The following is a 21251-nucleotide window of genomic DNA, read 5'->3' on the forward strand; positions in this document are numbered from 1 at the left end:
TCTGTCCTTTTAACTTAATTCTTTTGTGTGTGTTTTTTTTTAATTTAGTTTTAAATTAACAACTGTGAAACAAAATTTACATGCTGGATTTTGTCGGAATTACCGTCGATTTTTACCTTCTTTCCATTTTGATTCATTTCCTTAACCTTCTAACTTAAATGATTAATTTTTCACTGATAGTGCCTCAATAATAGCATTATAATGCAATGAATATAATTAATTAATTTTACGAGATAAATTCAAAGAAAATAACCTTATAAAATTTTACAACATTAACTAAAAAACCTTTATATTAATCTTCTATATAAAATATTTAGTAATTTGACAACATTGTGGTAGATATTGTGAAAGGCAAAGGCATCAAATGGTGGTGGAATGAACTATCGTCCAGTCAGCGCCATGTCGCCGCGAGTGGTCATCGTTCTTGTGATTCTCGTCGTTGCTTTTGCCGACGGTCAAAATGAAATCTATCAACTTACTGGTACGAAGTGGATGTATTTTTTATTTAAAAAAAAAAGTTTAGTAATCTGGCTGAATGGTAACGCGGTGTGATTAATTTTTTTTTTGGTATAGGTTAATGGTGTATCATCTGTGGTAAAGGAATGTTTTGGCGCGCTTTTTAATGTTTTTTTTTTAATTTAATGCTTTATAGTTTATTTTTTATGTACTGGTAAGGTTTACATTTGCATAATTCAAAATTATTTTAAACCCTATATAAAATTGTACCTTTTGAATATTGGTTAAAAAAAAAACAATCTTTTAGATAACAATTATTATACTATTCGCATAATCGTAATTTACAAATTTTACATTTATTTTAATCCTTTCAAAAAACTTCAACACGTACAAATAGGCTTACGAAATTCAACCTAAATAGTATAAGTAGTTTGCGAATTAATTATCTGTTATTTATATGTCAATCTAATTGTACAAAACTAAAACAAAATGGCAGATGGAAAAAACATTTAAAACATTGTTCTTTATAAGGAAAAACTACGTCATGTGTACGAAACATGTTTTTTAGATATGATATAGAGACATTTCAATATAAAAATCGTAAAAATAGATGAAGGATCTGAAGCATTTATTTAATTTTTACTTGATAAAAAAGATTGCAATAAATCTTTTTAAATGGCAACTTTCCTCTCTATTATTATATTATAGCTATCGCTGGAAACTCTATTCGTATGGAATTAAAAAATAATAATAAGTAGCCTATGTGTTCTAAAAAAAATAAGTAGCGTGAATATGTTTTACATGTGTGCGAAATTTCATCAAAACCCGTTCAGCTATTCCGGAAATAACTTCAAACAAATATCTATTCATCTATAATTTGGCATTTATAATGGTAGCAAGATATATTTTTATATCTAACTAGCTGTCGCCCGCGACACTGTCCGCGTGGATATATAAAAAATAATTAAATGACGATTGATCAGTTATCGACCGGAGATGAAAAATGATTGAATTGATAGAAAGGTGAAAATTAAGGATTGTCCGTATTTTTCTATGTTGTGTCATAAAAAAATAAATTTAGGGGTGGAACCCTTAACATTTAGGGGGATGAAAAATAGATGTTAGCAGATTCTCAGACCTACTCAATATGCTAACAAAATTTCATGAGAATCGGTCAAGCCGTTTCGGAGGAGTATGGGAACGAAAATTGTGACACGAGAATTTTATATATAAAATAATGATTCATTCATACATATATTAGTATATCCATACTTTTATGGTAACAAACAAACATACCAAAACTAAGAGAATGCATTCTTCGCCATTGAAGTGGCTTTTCATTTAAATATCATCGTAATGTTCTTTGTTTTTAGCATTGTTTTATTGTGTTTGAATGGCTTCACGCACCACAATAGCTAGTAAGGAAATCTTTAAAGTAGATATGTTAGCTCCCCTTTGTGATATCCGGGGGGAAATCTTTGAATAGGCATTCAGGCAGTAGCCTGCTGGAGGAAGATAGTAACTAAACTCACTCGGTGACCAGCTTCGAGTGCCATTGTGAGTTCTGTTATCTCCAAAGAACGCACCAGAAAACTCACTTTACTACACAGGACAGAACTGCCCGTATGTTACTGCCTTAGACATAGGATTGTTTTTTTTTTTTTAATAAAATCAATGTCAAGGGCTTCGAAATAGATCTTGCTCTAATTTCTATATTAATTTCATCAGACTTTTATAAAACCTCTTTTGATTCTGGGCGTGATTTGTGTTTTGTTTTTATCTTCCAGTATTGAAATATGTTTAAAGTAATAAAACCGTTGTATAAACCCAATTTATTTATATAAAGGAGGTCAATATGAGTTAATAATGACACATTTCGTTTAAAATTACAAAATTTAGGTAAAGTTTTCAATCAGATTGGAGACGGTATATCCAGGGCACCTCATGTTGCGCAATACAGTTTCTACGGTATGTTTGTTTAAATAATTTGATGTTGTATTTTGAAGATCTAGGTTTATATAATAGCATCTAGTTAGTCTAGGTAACTCTGCCACACACTACTAAAAGTCGAAACGAATTAAACAATTGATAAAATTACGAGTGCAAAAGACGGATGTCTAATCGTTGGTTTTTAATGCTGACATATATTCAAAAACATATTGTCGCCCTTCATATTATTAAAAAAATAGAAATATCTTGTACAGCGATTACTGTAAGATAACCTACAACAAAAACATAACTCATTTTCGTAACCCAGAGGGGTAGGGAGACCAAGGTCGTCAATTTGGCGCGGTCCTGACACACCTCTCTTGCTTCTTAATACATACATTTAAGCATTCATGTACGTCGATTTTGAGGCCTTTTAATACCGCCCTTCTTGAGAATCATAACTGACAGTATATTACTTATTAACTCCACCATTCGATCAAAGGTGGAAGAGTTAAGAGTAAAATATATTACTGAAAATCTGACAATTTTAGAGAATTGACTTTAACAGTGGTAGAGCCCGCTTTAACATATTCGCACGAATCGGCCCGGCTCGCCCGGTGAAATACCACGACCACACAGAAGACAGGCGTCAAGTGGAAGCTATTCCGCGTTACGTCTGATGAGTCTGCGTCCCGGAGGCCTAATTTAGTCCTCATTCCCTTCCCACCCTTTTTCTTATAAGGAAAGGATGAGAAGTGGAAGTGGACTTTCCGGATGAGAGGATGCATGGGAAGGGAAAATATTTTCTTTCTGTGCATCCTCTCCTCCGTCGATTAAAGGTAGGCAACGCATATGCAATTGTGTATATCTATTGGCAACGGTCACTTCGCTCTTTCAGCGATTTCAGGTGGCCGCTCGCTTGTTTGCCGCTTTATAATATTTAAAAAAAGAACTAATATCCGAACACGCAGAAGAAAACTCGACCACAATAGGAGTTAATATTTATCTGCCACAATTTGTCATCGGCATGCATTATATATTTTTAATTGAAATTTATACGAAATTTTTCCATTATCATTCAATTTCCGTTTGAACTTCAAACAGTATCGGATGTGCATATCAGGAATCAGGACATTGACACCGTATTCTTGTTTTTTAGTCTTTTTATGTTAATAACTATATAAAAATCATATTTATTCTTCAGTGATCCGTTTTACAATCCATCGCCATTCCTCTCTCTGCCTTCTTTCCAAATTTGTGCAAAAAGAAATCACAGCCGTTATATCTGGTCACTATTTCTTATGAGTTATATATTAAGCGATCTTTTCACAGACGAGGAGTACTATAAGATGCCACATCTCTTCCATCTGGACGAGTACGACGGTTGCTTAGCAACAGGAGATGCCTACTGCCTCGGGAGCTTCGAGCTGTCTGCCGATAAGGACAATAAACTCTTCCATACTATGCAGGTGAATAATAAAAGCCATATAAACTTTTTTTTAAATTTAAATATAAAGTTCTTCACGACTAGTTACAAGACTTATCGTGGGTTTCTGACTAAAAAATCTCTGTGTAAAACATATCGCCATCCCTGCTATCTTTTTTTCGTTTTAAACGGAGATCTATCTCTATCTTTTATCTATAAATAAGAGTAGTTTTAGTATCAGCAGTACACACTGAAATTTTGCTAACATAAGATGTCGCCCGCGACACCGTCTGTGCTGAATTAAAATCAAATATAATAAGTAGCCTATGTGAACACCCAGACTATGTTCAATATGTATGCCAAATTTCATCGAGATCCGTTCAGCCGTTCCGAAGACCGAACCTTCAAACAAACATCCATCCATCTAAACATTCACATTTATAATATTAGTAAGATACGTTGATGAATACGTTTTCTAGGTTTATTATACATACGTGTTTGTTGTTCGTTTGTTTTCAACAATCCAAAACAACGGCATATCTTGCTAATATTAGGAAATTAAACTCAGAGAAATACACAATCACTTCCTGAATGTCATGACGTCAGCGTCGATATTTATTTATTATTTTATATTATTAAAAAAAACAAAAAAAAACTAAAGTAAAATGTTACAGTAAACATGTTGTTGCGGAAAATCACCAAAGTGATTGCATCTACGTATGAAATAACATATTAAAAAGTGCTCTTTTCAGAGTCAAGGCCTATTAAATAAACATAACATCGAACTTGGTTGCATAAACAATTGCGTCAGTGAATCACGCCGCGAAATAACATAACCTAACATAACCATTAAACATTGCTACCAACATGAAAAAACATGTAGACAAACAGACCTCCTTGGTGATTAAAAATAATTTAAATGTACTCTAAGCAACTTACATCATAGGCAAAAACTTAGTTTCCTCGAAAGCTGATTAAATTAACTTTTAGCCAAATTAATCAATTAAATACGCCAAAATAGTGAAGCAATTGCTGACCATAATCATCCTTAATTGCCTACCTTTATTCGATTGAGGAGGGGACGCACATAAAAAGGATATATCCCCTTTCCATCTTCTCAATATTAGAAAAGGGTGGGAAGGGGAAGGGGACTAAAATTAGGTCTCCAAGTAGTATTAGTAGCTGTACTACGCTAGTTTTGGTTATTAATTATTTGATGATTTCTAATTTCAATGTAACATAAGAAATATAAAAAAAAATTGTATGTAAAAGATGTAATAAATCTATGCAAAACACAACTTTTTGTTGCTATTTTCTAGGAATATTAAGGTAAGACTAATACTTAATTTTTTTAGTTTGTAAATTAGTCAGTTGCTGTCAGTTTTTTGAATTTCTTTTCTTTTAATTTGATTAACAAAAAACGTCCGCAGAAAATAGTAATTGCAACTGCTTTTCTCTCTATTAGTTTATTATTAAATATCAATTAAAAACTTGGAAACTTTACGTTCGTAATTCTATGTATTTCCTCGATTTCGTACTAGGGACTGTCGAGAGTGAAAGGAGTTAGGGCATTTCGTAGGAGGGAGGGTCAATGACCGCTGTTTCTGTGTCAAGAAGTCACAACGTGATGATGTGATCTTGATTTTTTTTTTAAATAATCGGGGTCAACAAAATTGTTCGCGGCCAGAACTTAGTGTTTTCTTTATGCTTTTGTAACGTATCTACAATATTGTAATGATATTTTGTTTTCATATTTTTTTTATATCATAAGGTGGCAAACGAGAGAGCGGCCATATGTAATCGCTGAAAGAGCGAAGTGACCGTTGCCCATAGACATACGCAATTGCATATGCATTGCTTACCTTTAATCGACGGAGGAGAGGATGTACAGAAAGAAAAATTATTTTCCCTTTCCATGCATCCTCTCATCCGGAAAGTCCACTTCCACTTCCCATCCAAGGGAAAGAGGACTAAATTAGGCCTCCGAGACGCACACTCATTAGAGGTAACGCGGAATTGCTTCCACTGGACGCCTGTCTTCTGTGTGTTCGTGGTATTTCACCGGGCGAGCCGGGACAATTAGTGCGAAAATGTTAAAGCGGGCTCTACCATTGTTGTATCATATTAAAAAATAAGGCATTATCAATGTTGTCTTCGACGTTTTTGATACGAATTACGCTGCCTTGTTAGTATTAACTTAATGCGTAAGCTTTGCGTGTTTTTCTTGTAGTCTTTATTACAACTCAAGAACCTAGTTTCGTGTTTAGTTACTATCAATTAAATTTACATGAACATAATTATTAATAAATAGAACAGTTTAAACACGCATCAATCATTAATCCATTTTCAAAGCAACATACTGAACAACTCTTAAAATATTGATATACAAGTCGAACCAGGATAAACGAGAAACCTTTATAAGCAAAACATTGTCCGGTCCCGAAGGATCACTTCTAAAAGCGAGAAACTCGGGCTATAAGGAAACCATTATGTGAGAGATAAGTGTAAGAGTCCCTTGGACTCTCCCTTATCAAGGTTCGACTGTTCTTACTCTTTGATTGTTCTTATATTACTAGTGTAACTAGCTTACCTAATTTGGTACAAAATTTTGTCACGTTTTTTCGCTTTGTAAAATCATTGTTAATTCTTTTTAATCTTAGAGTGAATTAACAATTACTTAAGTTAAAAACAAACACCCAGTTAGAAGTTAACCGGTCAAAAATTATGTAGGCTGCAAAATCGTTGACCCAGTCCAACACCAGTGAGATAACATCGTGCAATGGTTTACGTAAATCTATAGCATTCTATAGCGGACGAGCTGTGGACGACATGCCGAATTCAGTTATGTAATACATGGGAAAATTAACTAATGTTTTTTTTTGTAAGTTTACGTTGATAACATGCCAATTAATAATTGTACCATTACTTTTAATAGTGTACTGTCGCCCGCGACTCCGTCGCCGTAGGTTTAAAAAAAAAACATAATTAATAGTCTGTGTTCTACCAGACTATGCCAAATTTCATCGCGATCTGTTTAGCTGTACGCATTTGTAATATTTAAATGTTGCTCATACTGTGAACTCATATTGGAATCCCCAAGTTATATAATTTTCAATTGTCATTTCAAACCATTATCACTTTTATAAAATTATTTTAGAAAGCGACCATTACTTGAAATAATATGAACACCATTGTTATGATGTAACTTTAATTTGGTTTCCGCAAACATTTTGGTACACACTGGCTGGTTAGTTTTATTTTTTATTTATTTTTTAAATCTTGATTAAGAACATAGTTTGTTTTTAATAGCGCTACTCGGCTAATTGGGTGGACAACTTCAACCACACGCGACTGCACCGCGGCCTTTGCTTGAAGCGAAGCTGCTCTGAGCACGCTCCACCGCTGCTGACACGCCCCGCAACACACGATGAACTGCAAGCCTGGTATTATATTTCCTTCTAAAATATAAATGTTTTCACATATCTTGGTGGTTCTTACCTTGAACCAGGGCGTAGCGGAATACGGGGGAAAGCACTGACCTGCGCGCTTTTTAGCATATTTTTAAAATGTTTCTTGGTTTAATTTACCCAAAATTGTATTCGCAGCGATTGGTAATTCCGAAGCGTCATAATGTTTGATTGCTGCTGTTAATAAAATATCAAAGATTTTTTTATAATAACGCTAAAACCAGATCCATATAAATTAATTAGTTTAAAAATCCCTAAAGAAAGTTATAGAGAAGAAGTTTGAAATTTTCTTGTTTGACTACGAGAGCATAAGTTATTTTTATATTATGTTATTAAAATATCAAGAAGATAAAGACATTTTCCGTAACTCTACCACAAATATTCTTACATCCTTTCTCATCAATTCTCAGGTTTTCATCATGTGTAAACACAACAATGCAACGTGGCTATAATCTCCGTGCTCGGTTATATCAGCTTGACTACTGTAAGACGAGTGCTGTAAGATCAGGGGGTCCGTTGTCTGCCAGCGAAAAGGGCTTTGCAGCCGCTCTCGCAGCAGTGCTCGCGTTGGCGGTAGTCAGTACTACCCTGGATCTTACGCTGTCCGATGACGCGAAAAAAGGTAAGCAATTTTATTGCCGGAAGGGACACCTGTATAAATAACCATATAAAGTTTAATCGTTGTTATATTATTCAATGAGTTAATTAAATTTCAATTTGAAAAAATTAAGTAACCGATATTAACCATAGATAAATCATAATTATTGTTTATCATATCTGGCACGTTTTAAAATTGACAACATTAATTCCAAAAAAAAAGTTACAAATTCAAATCACGTTCGATAACGGCCAGTGATAAATCGAAGGATTTTTTCGTCCAATATCTGGCACGAGTGGCCGGCGGGCAGTGCAACAACGTTAGATAACCGACGCCGGCCCCGATTGGGAAACGCATATCCGCGCCAATACTATCACAGATTTCTCTATACCACTCCTAATTAGTAGAACTGTGGGCGATAGTATGCTCTATAGTCGCAGCACGTCTGGGATTGTCAATAGTGTATATAAAAAAATGTTTGCAAAAAACGTATTTGGCAAATTCAAAATATTTAAAACGAGTAGAATGCTAGTTTGATGTATGTGTCAATTTTTTTTTTTATTTAATAGCTTCGTTACTGGACCAGAATTTCTGGTTCAGAACCGGTTGCACTACATCTTTTTTTTATTCGTAAACAGCATGTCACATGGTATAAAATACTTATTTATTGTCGTTTTATGTAAGAATAATAAAGAAGATAATGCTTTATCTTCCAGGCGCTGGCTGGGCACTTTCCTGGTCTTTGCGTCAATCATGGCGCACGTTGACAGCGCCTCCTCCTGCCCCAGCTGACTGCGATCTTCGAGCATTCGATGGTCTCCGAGTCTTCTGCATGCTGTGCGTCATCATCGAACACGTCTGTTGGCTCGCCACGTTGTCCTATCTCGCTGATACCAGGTTCACAGAACAGGTGAGGAAGTCTTGGCGTGAATTGCTTAAATGATGCAAGAATATTGGTCTACAAAATGAAGGTACTTTGAATTAATCTTTATAGTAAATACTTATAAACTTGGTGAAGAGATAAGTCAAGGAGAATGACCATTTACAGTGGAAAATATTAAGGCAGACCTATGTCCAGTGTCTTAATAGAAGTTTGTGATGAACTAACTATTGCACGGGACTCCGCCTGCGTGGCGTGGTATTGAAAAAGAACTTAATTGATAGATTAAGTGTTCTTCTAGACTTTGTTCTATAATCTTAAATTGTAATTTTTTTTTTCTCATTGAGGAAGGGGTTAAAAATATTAAATATGGTATAATAAATATAACTTGAGAATTCTTCACAGACTCGTCGCGCAACTGACGTGATGCTGATGACGAACAGCACTCTGGTGGTGCAGATCTTCTTTATCATGTCCAGTTTCCTTCTCTCTCACAAGCTGCTGCAAGATCGGTCCCATGTGCCGCCAATACGGACCTTCATTCAAACAATGTTTAATAGGATTATAAGGTAACATTTGTTTTGTTGTAAAAGCAAGTCCTTATATATACTCGTATTCACCCTTCAGAGTTAGTTTGAGTTTGAGTCCTTTTTCAAGGTGAACTATGAATATACTCGGTGAATGTCTCATGGAAGTTTAAAAATTTAATTGTCCTGTGGTTTGCAGACTTAGTCCGAGTTACTTCGCAGTGGTGTGGTTCGCGGCGAGCTGGTGGCAGCGGCTCGGACACGGACCGCAGTGGGATCCCCTGGTTGGGGCCGAGGCACAGATCTGCAGGAATAAATGGTGGACCCATCTCCTTTATCTCAACAACATCATCTATCCAGATGATAAGTGTCTAATTCAGACTTGGTGAGTAAAGTCTTTGGAACAATTCAAATATTTCTGACTAAACTAGTTGTCGCCCGCGACTCTGTCCAAGAGAAATAAAAAAAAACTTAATTAGTAGCCCATCAGGTTACTTAATAATAACTGATTATCGCCCATATATTCATACGAGATGTGGATAATTCCATCACTGCTAAATTTATAGTTGTATCGAAGAAAAGAATGATTGAATTTCCTATAGTACAATACCCCAAAAGTGTATTGATTTGAAAATATCGATAAATCCTCCTATGAAATTTCAGCTGTAACAGAGCAACTTAGTTCTCTAGTCTAGGCCTAGTCACCCCTAACTTAGGGTAGACACCAAGCCCCCTCACTGATGATGAACTGTTTCTCCATTTGAAGGTACTTAGCGGCGGACACTCAGTTATATGCCTTAGCGTTGGCAATGACACTTCTACTTCGTAACCGCAGAGGAACTACCGTGGTGCTGGCTACTTTACTGCTCATAGCAACCGGAGTTACCTTCGCCCTCGCGTACATCTGGCACCTCGTGCCTACGTTTATAGTGCATAGGCCGGAGTAAGTGAATTTTTGTGAATGGAAACCCGTAACCTTTGTCTTCTTAGACTTGCATGAGTTCTTTTATTTAGATCAGTACGTGCGATATACCACGGAGATGCGTCATTCAACGTGCTGTACCAGTCTCCGCTGGGCAACGCTGTTGGCGCGCTGTGCGGCCTGTTGCTGGCGCATGCGCACCACGCGCTGCGCCGTGCTGGACTGCAGCCACAGAACTGTCAGGTATACCTCGTCAGGTTACTTCGGCAAGGTCAAATCAAAAACTCGTTAAGCTTCTACGTAAACTTAAAAGTAATGGTCAAGCCAAGAGTGGTACGAAGGGGGACAACTGCTGAAGTCACTAATTAAAGAAATATAAGGAATATTTGTAAAAAAAAAGGTACGGACCAAGAGTCTTTTAATGGCGTTTGCAGTATTATTGTGTCCTGAACTCTTAATGTCCTAGTACTCTTTGTAGTATTGTATGTGATGTTTGCAGGTGTTCCGCTGGGTGTCTGTATGCGCAGCTCCGCTGGCGCTGTGGTGGGCGGCGCTGTCTCCGCTGCTGGTGCCAGCGGGCCATCCCCCGCGCGCTGCTGCTGCAGCACTCGCGGCACTCGAGAGACCTGTGTTCGCCCTGCTTGTGATACTGGCATTACTCGGTGCTATCAATGGAGTCAAATGTACAATATTTTCCTTTAAGTTGTCTTCGAATTATGTAAACTTTCTATTATCTTCGTCGTTTTGTGGGTCTTTCTCCTGCATTCTAGGTACTAGGGAAGCATACATACGTCCGCGTACTAGAAAATCTCTTATAATCATCATAAACCATTGTGAAATATGATTCTGACACAGAAGACAGTAGTGACATGGAACCACTGACCGCTTAACCTTATATCTTTGATATTTAAAGTACAAAGTACCAGGGTAACATAACAACTGTGTTGCAGCACCGTGGCGCACGTGGCTGTCGGGTCGCGGCTGGGCGTTTTGCGCGCGGCTGTCGTTTGGCGCGCTACTGCTGCACATGCCTCTCAACAAGGCGTTGCTCGCCTCCAGAATAACTCCCATACAACTCGACAGACAAAACGCTGTGAGTAACATACTCCTTGGCCTAGTGATAACGAAACTAAATCTTATTACAGAGGTTATAAAAGAATATGCCGAAAAGTAAAACGATCTTTCTAGAACTTGATTTCAATTTCATAAATCAGTGTTCAAACGAGATTTTTCTTGTTTTACTTTCAGATATTTGAATGGTTCGGAGTAGCGGCCATATCTTACGCGGCGGCGTTACCACTTGCTTTACTTGTGGAAATACCAGTACAACGGCTGCATCGAGAACTTACAAAATCACGGCAAAAAACAAAGCAAGAACGCCAGGTTGGTGGTCAATCATTTTGCCAAATCTTTTTTTAACTAGTCGACAGTTCTAAGTCGTTATGAGGTCCCATTAGGTGTAAATTTATTGAGAAATTGTTAAAGGTTTCCCGCGCTTTTCTGACATTTATTATCTATGTTCTTGAATTATGTTGGAGACTAGAGTATTCCTTTGTTTTGGTTAGAACCGTCCGTTAACTTTTTCTTTATCCAGTAGGATTTAACATATTATCTTTTCAGCCTCAGCACGTTCAGTTATCCCAGAAGACAGAGAAGACTGATTTGCAATAGTACATAACACAAAAGTGTTGACGAAATAAGCTCAAACATTGATGGTGTCATCAACAGTTTGTAGCATGTGCCATGTAGCCAGCTACATGTTATTGTAAATATATTAATAATTCGGACGAGAATTGTGAATATCACTAACATATAAGGTATTTGTATCCTAATCCAAAATATGGCGAATAAACGTTAAGGTTTATAAATGACGGCCATTACTTGTTTTCATATGTTCATCAGAAATATTATTTTTGAGCGTAAAATTTTATTTGAACTAAGGTTATAGTTATTTGAGAAAGTTTTTTATATCTGGAATTAGGTTCTAGAATTTAGTTTATGAGTAAAAGTGCATCGAAGTATACAATATTTATATTACAGAATTTGATTTGCAACAAGAGATGCATTCATTTGTATGTATAATAGTATTATATTATTAATTTCATGGAATCAACATTCTGATAGCTAAAAAGGTAAGTCGCCACTATCGTAACACCTGTATTAAGAGTTGACATTGCAATCTCTTGAAAAAAGAGAAGTAACATTTCTCTTTTATGCAGGTATCATGACAATTCCAATTTACAGTAAAAATATTTTTTATCAAGAATGTTAATAAGATCATAGAATAAAATTATGCATATTATTTTATTTACATAAGTATATATATATGTGATATATACCTTTTAAATAGGCGCATTTAATTATTATATTAGTATATAACTTTTATATTGGTTATATAAATTAGACGATTGGACTAGTCATAATGTTGGTGAACTGAATTGCTCAATTTAGGTATTATAAGAGCTTAAAAAAAACAAAATGTCACACTTCTAAAAATCTTATTTGTGTGACCATATAATATATGTAATAATTACATATTTTTATCTTAAATACATAATATAAAATGTTATCTTTATTCTCATTTAATTGTGATGTAAGCTGTAGAAACTAGAAAAGTGAAATTTCTAGGGACCGCTAAGGTTTTCTATCTCTATAAGCAGGAAACCTTTGTTGTAGTGAAATCTTCGTCCATTGGAACTCGACAATGACTCTTATTTATAGCGGTTTCTCAGTTAACTAGGTTGAAGTGTATAATTTATAAGAAACTACTTATCTTAGATAATCACATCCTGAATTGTAATTTTAATTCTTCTAATTTTAGTTCTAAGAGTTAACTGTAAAATTTCACATGAATGTTACATGACACTAAATTTATATCTTCATGTTAAAATGTAAATAAAACAAACAATTTCAAAAGTTGTATTTTTATTGAAACTGAATCCTTAATACGACATATTTTATAATACACCACATCAAACCATGAGCAATATCCATGGTAGGCACACTTCAACAACACTTACAATCAGTTTTTTTTTTTCATATATAATAAATTTCTAACTATTGAATGTAGTTGATGATTGACCCTTTACAAAGATTCATGCTTAAATCCAACAGTTTATATTCACTGGCTTAGACAATGGAGTTTCATCATGATAAACTCAAATATCATAACTTCAGTTTCATAGCAAAAGCTACCTGTTCTTGTGATTTAAATTGTTTAACGCTGGTTCCAGAGACTAAAACCTCTGTATAAAACATATCTGCATCCCTATCATCTTTGAAAAAAAAAAACAGAGATAACAATATGGTTTAAACACAGATTTTGATCTCAGAAACTCAAGGTTTAGTCATATTTTCAAATATTAATTAAAAATTTGGCTAATAATCAACATGACTTGAATATTTTCAGTAAAGTTGACTATTTTATTATCATTTTACTCTTCAAGTGTAAAATCATTTATTTCCTACCAGTGAGAATGTAGAAATCACATATCTTATGACTAAAGAATTGGTATAATCTACATAATGTATGAACTAGACAATTTGTCAGCGACGCGAGGGTCCTGAACCACCCTGCCAGCCGCCTCTGTGTCCCCCGCCGCGCCCACTCGCCCGGCCCCGACCCGCAGCTGAAATTTGTAATGGTCAGAAATTTAATATGGCATTATGATCCAGCTACAATTGAATGAAAGTGAAAAATTATTTATTGACATCCAGAAATATAGTGAATTATGCAGGATCCACGCGGAAGATGCAGCCTGTATTGTGAGGATCCAGCTCAGAGACTTTACAAGAAATATTGTTAGATGGCAACATATGGGCATTAAAAAATATTAGAATACACAAGATTTTTTTTTTATAAACGGATAAAAGACAGAAGGCAATTTAGAAGTTAAATTGTTATAACAGCTCTGTAAAGGTAAAAAAATAAACACTTTAGGTGCAACCACATCACCTACTAAGTAGACTTTCAAATCAGGGTACTCAAATAGCTTAGTCATGGTAACTTTTATATGATAAAATTATAGTAGCATCTATTGTTAAATATTGTTCCGTAGTTTATAAAATGAACTGTTATGAAATCCATGGTGCTCTTTCTCTACGAATACCAACCATATGAGTGGAAGAGGAACCATATCAGGGAGATCATGATGTGTCAAAGATAGTTAGGAATTTTTTTCTATCAAGGTGGAGGATAACTCAATAGAAATCATGATCAAGATATAAAATTACATTGCATTTATAATGACAAAATAGGAAATAGTAATATAATAAGTGGTACCTAAAAGGAAACCTATAATTCATCGTTACTCTAAGAATTGAAAATTCATCAAAATATTTTGATGCCAAATTTAAATTTTTAAGCTTAAGCTTAAGTATTTGTGTCCGGTCTTAAATGTATGTAAACAAACATGAATTTACAACAAAACGTTTTGCAAAGCTAACGAGATAATGCGAGTTTTGCAAGAGGTATTGTCACAGTCAATTTATTATTTGAACAAAACTATCAATAGCTGATACAGTTATAGGTTAGTTTGTTTACTAATTTAGCTTCTTATTAAAAATAGGGACATAAATGAGAAAATGTACCTTGTGCCCTTAATATTGCACTTTTACCGCGTCCTGCACTGGGTTTATTGCCTTGTCGTTTGAACATTGGCGCGTTCTTCAACATATCAGGTAATATTAAAAACCTAATCTTAGAACCTCGGATGTAAACATTCTCAAGTTGAGCCACACGACCATCTCGATATGTAACCGTTACCAGGGTCATTTGGCAATTCATATTATCCTCCGCTTCTATAAGCTTTCCTCGGTAAACTTCGCCGGTAATTGTTTCACAAGTAACTACATGACCTTCTGCTTCGTGCAGTACTTTAATAGGAACTCCGATTGACATATTGAATGTTGGTAATTACAATTATTTATAGGAAAATGCACAATCAAAGAAACAAACAAAGATTAAAACCGATTTAAATAAAATTCTTCAAACAAAGCATAAACAACAATGAAAACAAAGATGGCGGAACGAAAGTCGGCATCAGTGTGACCAGATTTAAATTGAACAAATAATCTGTAAAACAACAGATTTTGTAAATTAAATTTAAATCCATGTTATTTACAATTTAATTAAAATTAACTGCCGCAAAGAAAGTGACAAAATGTAAATATAAGGAAATAAAGCTTCTACATAATATAACAATCAGACTCCATTGACATTTCATTTTATGTACACTTTGTGTCACAATCCCACAATTTTTTATCTATGAAAAAGCGCAAAGTTGGAGTTTGCATCAAATATAATTTTATAAGTTTTCAAAAATAATTAAGGTTGTAGTATTTAATAAACAAATTATACGATAACTGTATAATGCTCATTTATTTGTAGCCATAGAAATGGCTACGACAATCATGAAAGTAGAATACGAGAATGAGACGTGTGCTATATGCGGTTCCGCCGGTGATCTGCTTAGCCCTGATGAACACGATGCTGGGGCTCCTCCTCTGCAAGTGCCTTTAAGGTCTATGTTACTCCAGCTTAACAGCCATAAGGTAACTTAACAAGAAACGCGTACTTTTATTTAGAAATGCGTAATTTTAACATATGTTTTTTATGCAGGTTGTTCCGGAAGGTAAACTTTGTATTGAATGCATTCGACGTGCTATAGAATCTTATGAGTTTAGTACAGCTCTGAATGCAAAAGGTGCACCTCCATTAAGTGAAAAGATTCGAGCACTCAGACGCAAATTGCACGAATTGACACAGAAGATTGATGTGTTTATTGTTGTTGGTGGTCCGGGTGTAAACTCCGGTGGTACATATAGTGAGGATGACATTATAATGGTAGAGAAAGATGCACTGGCAGCGGCCGCAGCTGCTGATGATGAAGACCTGGAGCAAGCCAGGAATGCTTGTGGTGAAACTGTTTATCAATGCTCTGTTTGTCCATTATCATTCCAGGTTAGTAAATAACTCAATATGGTGGTTTGGACAATCAAATATTCTCATTTCTAATTATATTCTCTCTTGGTTAAACCAGTGATTCCCGATGTAAACTAACTTGGATCCATGGGAAGACCTAGTGAGGGTTGACCAAGGAAAGAATTAAAGTTGAGCATACAAAAGAAATGTAGCATATTTGAGATTGAATTTATTAAAAACATTATCTGTCATACTACTACGATACTAGATACTTCATATTACCAATTCTAGCGTGCAAGTGAGTACCGCACCCACATCTCACAACATCCTGGTGGTGCACGCCACTCATGCTGGACGTGCGGCGCGCAGTTCGCAACCCGTGCTTCACTCACTGAGCATTCTGCTATGCATGCAGCCCCGGACATTACTAGCTCTACATGCCGTTTGTGTCACTCTAATTTCCAGGTATATTATTTTTATTTCATAGTAACTGTCGCCCGCCGACAAAAAACCTAATAAATAGCCTATTTGTTCTTCCAGACTATGTTCTACACCTGTGTAAAATTTTATTAAAATCCATTGAGCTATTCTGTGTTTCTGCATCTAAACCTTCTCTAATCGTAATCTTAATCACTTTATGGTAGAATATAATCTTTTTTTATATTTGCTTATACTCTTCAACCAATTAGCATTTGGCAAAAGGCACTAAAGACTTAATTATCCAGAGTGCATCGGAGCTCCGTCGTCACGAAGCTACGTGCGAGGCGAGGTGTCCACTATGCAATGTGACTTGTTCTTCCCGCGCCGCGTTATCTGCGCACGCGCAGGCCGCGCATACGACACCTCCGCTGCTCTGTGGGGCATGCTTCCGTACATTCAACACGCGGGAACTGCTCGCTGCGCATAGACTAAGGCATAGACATGCTGATCGATTTGTCTGTGGTTATGATTCTTGTATACTGCGCTTTGCTACCAGGTAAATGAACAATGTAATGTGATAATTTAATTAATAAAAATCAGGGTCACTTTTGAAAGTTGTAAAACTTGATGGCAGCATTTTAAAGTAGTAATAATTTGATTTAAAATTTAATAAGAACTCTATACACTTTCTACATGGTCTATACATCCATACATTTATTTATGTTACAAGAAAACACACTATGTCTAAAATTAGGCACTGTCATTTAATAGTCATCTAGAGAGTTGCTAAGCCTAGCTTTTAAATGAGAAATGTTTATTTCATTAAAATTAATTATTTTAGGAATGACTTGTTGTCGCACATCCGAAAATGCCACAGCAGCGGGGCGGAGTCTGAGGCGGAGCCCGAGCCGCCGGCGCAAAAGCCCGAGCGCAGTACCACTGTCTCGACACCATGTCCACACTGCCCGCGCACGTTAGTTAACAAATTTAACTTAATAGTGAAATAGAGGGGTAGCTCACGGGTTAAGCACTTACAGACTTGTAATCTGCAGATCCTGCATTCAAATCTTGCCACCACCAATGTGTGCTTCAATTTACATTGTCATATTATATTATATGTGGGACTTTCAGGTTCGCGTCAGTGGCGGCCATGAAGCGACATATCCGTGTTCATCGCAATCATCATGCTGAACAAGTTAGTAAAATGTTTTTTTTTTCTATAAAACTGAAAATAATTAAAAATAGTACTGCTTATAAACATATTAGGGTTGTCCTGTCTTAATATAAAATATGTATTAGAGTGGTTTTTCAATAGAATGTTCTAGAATGTATTTTAAATTTTCCAGGAGGGTGCGGAATGGCAGACAGAGGGGGAAGGTGAAGGAGATTTGGACGGCACTGGAGGGGAAGTGGAATATCTGGAGATGGACGCTCTGGATGATATGGATTATGACGATGATAATGATATGGGTTTAAATTGAAACCATCAAATGCCCCTATGATTTAGTGTTAAAGTTGCAACAATCCAAATGGTAAATTTTATTTTGTAGAAGTATTGTTTAATTGTTTCAAATGCGGTAAAACATGTGACTACAGTGGAAAGCCACTGTATAAATATATGTTACTAATGTTGAGAGTTATGCATATTATTAGCTAAGTTTATTTTTTACATAATGTCTAGTTTACATTAATCCAGTACAGTAGCGATGGCACGACATGGCACTGGCAGTTAGTGTGTTCATTAAGCCAGGTGATTTGGAATACTGTCCTACTGTATTAAGATAATATGCCCTCAACGTTCACAGGAAGATCATAAGCGTTAGTGAAAACTGTCGCGAAATGGATGTGGCAACATTTAGAAATACAAAATAAAAAAGTTTAAAAAAAATGGTGGATGAGTCGCTTTTGTTCTTGTGACTTTACATCCCACAGTTCACGGAGATTCGCCCTATTGTGGAGTCATCGTAAGTTAATTTAGCACAAGACATATTTTTGTTATAAAATAAAGTAATAAAATTATACCTATGACTTTTTTGTTTTATTTACCTACTAGCTGTCGCCCAAAATTAAAAAAAAAACATAATTAGTAGCCTATGTGTTCTTCTAGACTATGTTCTTAATCTATGCCAAATTTCTGCAAGATCCATTGCATTATATTAGTATGAAGTATGATTATTTTCTGTTTGTATTATTATAATTTTTAAATAATGATTCAATCAAATTAAACATTACAATTTCAACATTTACTTGTAAAATTTACAAAAATATGAATACCGTTCTTATATAGAATAATTCAATTTTACTAATATTTCTCATAAATTAAACATTTCTAACCGCTGTACTGCCTAAAAATTTACAAACATGTTTCAATTCCAACATAAACAAATACATTTATATCAGATTTATGTATTCCAAAAACAAATGTATATTTTTGTACAAAACATAAAACAAATTTCATATTTATGTTGCAGCTGAATCATAGTCAAAAGGTTATTTGGATTACACATACATATTTATTCGCGATGTTCTGGCAAAGGACATTCCCTGCATATAACAGCGATGCGCCTGCGCCTCGGCAACTTCTCCCCTCTCCATACACTATGTTCGCCTCCCAGCACTGCATGTGTGAACTCATAGCGAGACACGTCCCTATGAAATACACTCAAAGTTATGGTCAATGAAAATCTTAACTAAACTTATGATATTCAGTTTATCAACTTAACTATATACAATTAACATAATACACATCAATCATAAACCGTGGATTTCTGAGAATAAAATATCCATTTAAAACATTGTCTATTTGGTCGAAGGTGCCAATATGTTTGATAAAGAGATTTTGGTCTCGGTAACCAACAGTAAATCAATACATTCTTAGTGATTAGCTACTTTGTATACCTCATAACATAGAGACAGCGTCGTTCAAGCAATGCATCTAACTGTAACTCAGGTCGTGATTCATGAACCAGCCGCATCACTGCACTTGATAGAAGACAAAGTCCAGCTATTGTGTTCCCACAAAACTGAAAATAAAAAATAAAAATGTGTAATATAAATGTATAATGATTATAAATAAAGTCATATATTGATAACTAGCTGTCGCCTGCGACTCCATCCATGTGTAATAGAGATAAAACCTAATTAGTAGCCTTTGTATTCTTCAGTACAGTACAGTTGATTCTTTATTGCAAATCTATTCAAAAATTAATATAAAACTTTGTTTTTGTATCAAAAACCCTTTAGCAGTTATCCTTATATATTGTAAATTTCTACGAACCCTTAACAGTATTAATATGTTTTCCAATATTTATATTACAATACTTACCCGGATGGCATCAATATGAGGTCTGATATATCCCGCAGCTGCTAGGTCCAGTATATGCGCGCGCGGCAGGAGCTGTGCATAAGGTTGAAATGCCATGTCACGTACTCTCTTTAGTACCGCAGCATTCTGTTCGTTCCAAGAGTCACGTTCCGTTTCACGATATCCTTCTATGGCCTATCATTAACACAAAGAAAGGTGTATTTCAGAACACTAAGAAGTTATATAATGAAACAATGAATAATTATATTTTTAACTTATTGTAAACAGAAAATTATTACAATACAATAACGTACATTATCCCAATGATCGTATTCATATCTCAATCTCTTTAGTTGCGGTTCAACTTCTGCTAATAAAGATGCTTCTTCTTCTTCAGATACAAAGTTCGGATAAATTCTCATAGAACTAGTGGCTTTTATGCGCATATTTGCTTCTCCTTCCGGCCATGATGGTAATACTTCTATATAATCAGGATCAGGCGAAGAACCTTGATAAAATATTTTGGTAAATGACCAATTTATTTAAGAATATATTAGTTATGGCAGGTGTAAATTCAGATGTGATAGCTAGCAGAGATGTATGGATCGTACCGATCCTCCATAGGAGCAGGAATATTATGATTCTAGCCAAATAATGTATAGAAGATAAGAATCTTTTACATTTTCAAAATTAAAGTACCTGTTGTTTTTAAATGGTCTGACTTAACTTCGACTGTATCGCTTTTCAATCTTCTTGATATTTTATACGCCAAATTATATTTGAAATGACGAAGTATACTAAAAGTAATCATTCGCATGGTAAATATTATTTAATTAAACATAAAAACTGAATAAATAGAGTTTTTATAAGATTGACATTAACGTTCGGTTTTGTATATCAGCTGATTGTCAATGTCAATTGCAAATGTTTCGACGTTTCTGCGAAATGTTTTTTTATTTTCAATAGCGAAATATTAAATTCTTTTGAGCCAGGTCACTAATCTCTTAATTTATATTTATTTTTGCTCACCACGTACGTAATTTTATGTTTCTACAATCAATATTACTCCTGTTTATATAATAATTATGCACGAATTGGCACGAATTACTGACTTTGTCTTAATGTCCCAAACGACAAAGTAGATGGCGCTGACTGTTTCAAATCAAAAACTTTGTGAAAGAGAACGTTAGTATTATTCAAGATTTTTTCCAAATATTTGTGTGTTTCTAACTTAATTATTACTAGAATTTCGTAACATCAAGAACTAAAGAAGAGAACATGTCGATGTTAGACATTCTCAGGTATGTTTATGAATTCTTTGTCCGACTTAACTACCCTTGCTGTTGTGAATAATTTTTGTACAGTTGTGGCTAACTTGGAGTTTTCAAAATAAATACAT

General features: G+C 35.1%; 4 protein-coding genes across 4 annotated transcripts; 2 read left to right on the plus strand and 2 right to left on the minus strand.

Moving 5' to 3' along the window:
- Positions 1 to 399: 399 nt before the first annotated feature.
- On the plus strand, positions 400 to 12493 carry LOC106117930 (nose resistant to fluoxetine protein 6). The gene is made up of 13 exons (XM_013312453.1): positions 400 to 481; positions 3718 to 3854; positions 7121 to 7254; positions 7689 to 7900; positions 8593 to 8786; positions 9162 to 9325; positions 9483 to 9668; positions 10050 to 10226; positions 10298 to 10448; positions 10705 to 10888; positions 11156 to 11298; positions 11454 to 11588; positions 11826 to 12493. The coding sequence occupies exons 1-13, from the start codon at positions 400 to 402 to the stop codon at positions 11874 to 11876; spliced, it is 1950 nt and encodes a 649-aa protein (XP_013167907.1). The 3' UTR covers positions 11877 to 12493.
- Positions 12494 to 13154: 661 nt separating this feature from the next.
- SmD3 (small ribonucleoprotein particle protein SmD3) lies at positions 13155 to 15179 on the minus strand. The gene is given in 2 exon segments (NM_001311960.1): positions 13155 to 13834; positions 14796 to 15179. Coding segments are annotated over 2 exon segments (393 nt in total). The 5' UTR covers positions 15106 to 15179; the 3' UTR covers positions 13155 to 13751.
- A 282-nt stretch (positions 15180 to 15461) lies between these two features.
- On the plus strand, positions 15462 to 18576 carry LOC106117613 (GDNF-inducible zinc finger protein 1). The gene is made up of 7 exons (XM_013311990.1): positions 15462 to 15758; positions 15826 to 16167; positions 16420 to 16593; positions 16854 to 17104; positions 17390 to 17521; positions 17680 to 17743; positions 17895 to 18576. The coding sequence occupies exons 1-7, from the start codon at positions 15603 to 15605 to the stop codon at positions 18027 to 18029; spliced, it is 1254 nt and encodes a 417-aa protein (XP_013167444.1). The 5' UTR covers positions 15462 to 15602; the 3' UTR covers positions 18030 to 18576.
- A 374-nt stretch (positions 18577 to 18950) lies between these two features.
- Positions 18951 to 20747, minus strand: LOC106117710 (alpha-ketoglutarate-dependent dioxygenase alkB homolog 7, mitochondrial). The gene is made up of 5 exons (XM_013312116.1): positions 20552 to 20747; positions 20167 to 20360; positions 19874 to 20047; positions 19447 to 19571; positions 18951 to 19197 (listed from the first exon to the last, which is right to left on the minus strand). The coding sequence occupies exons 1-5, from the start codon at positions 20667 to 20669 to the stop codon at positions 19062 to 19064; spliced, it is 747 nt and encodes a 248-aa protein (XP_013167570.1). The 5' UTR covers positions 20670 to 20747; the 3' UTR covers positions 18951 to 19061.
- Positions 20748 to 21251: the final 504 nt, after the last annotated feature.

Source organism: Papilio xuthus, unplaced genomic scaffold (genome assembly GCF_000836235.2).
Source record: "Papilio xuthus unplaced genomic scaffold, Pxut_1.1 DF827679.1, whole genome shotgun sequence".
Taxonomy (NCBI): Eukaryota; Metazoa; Arthropoda; class Insecta; order Lepidoptera; family Papilionidae; genus Papilio; species Papilio xuthus.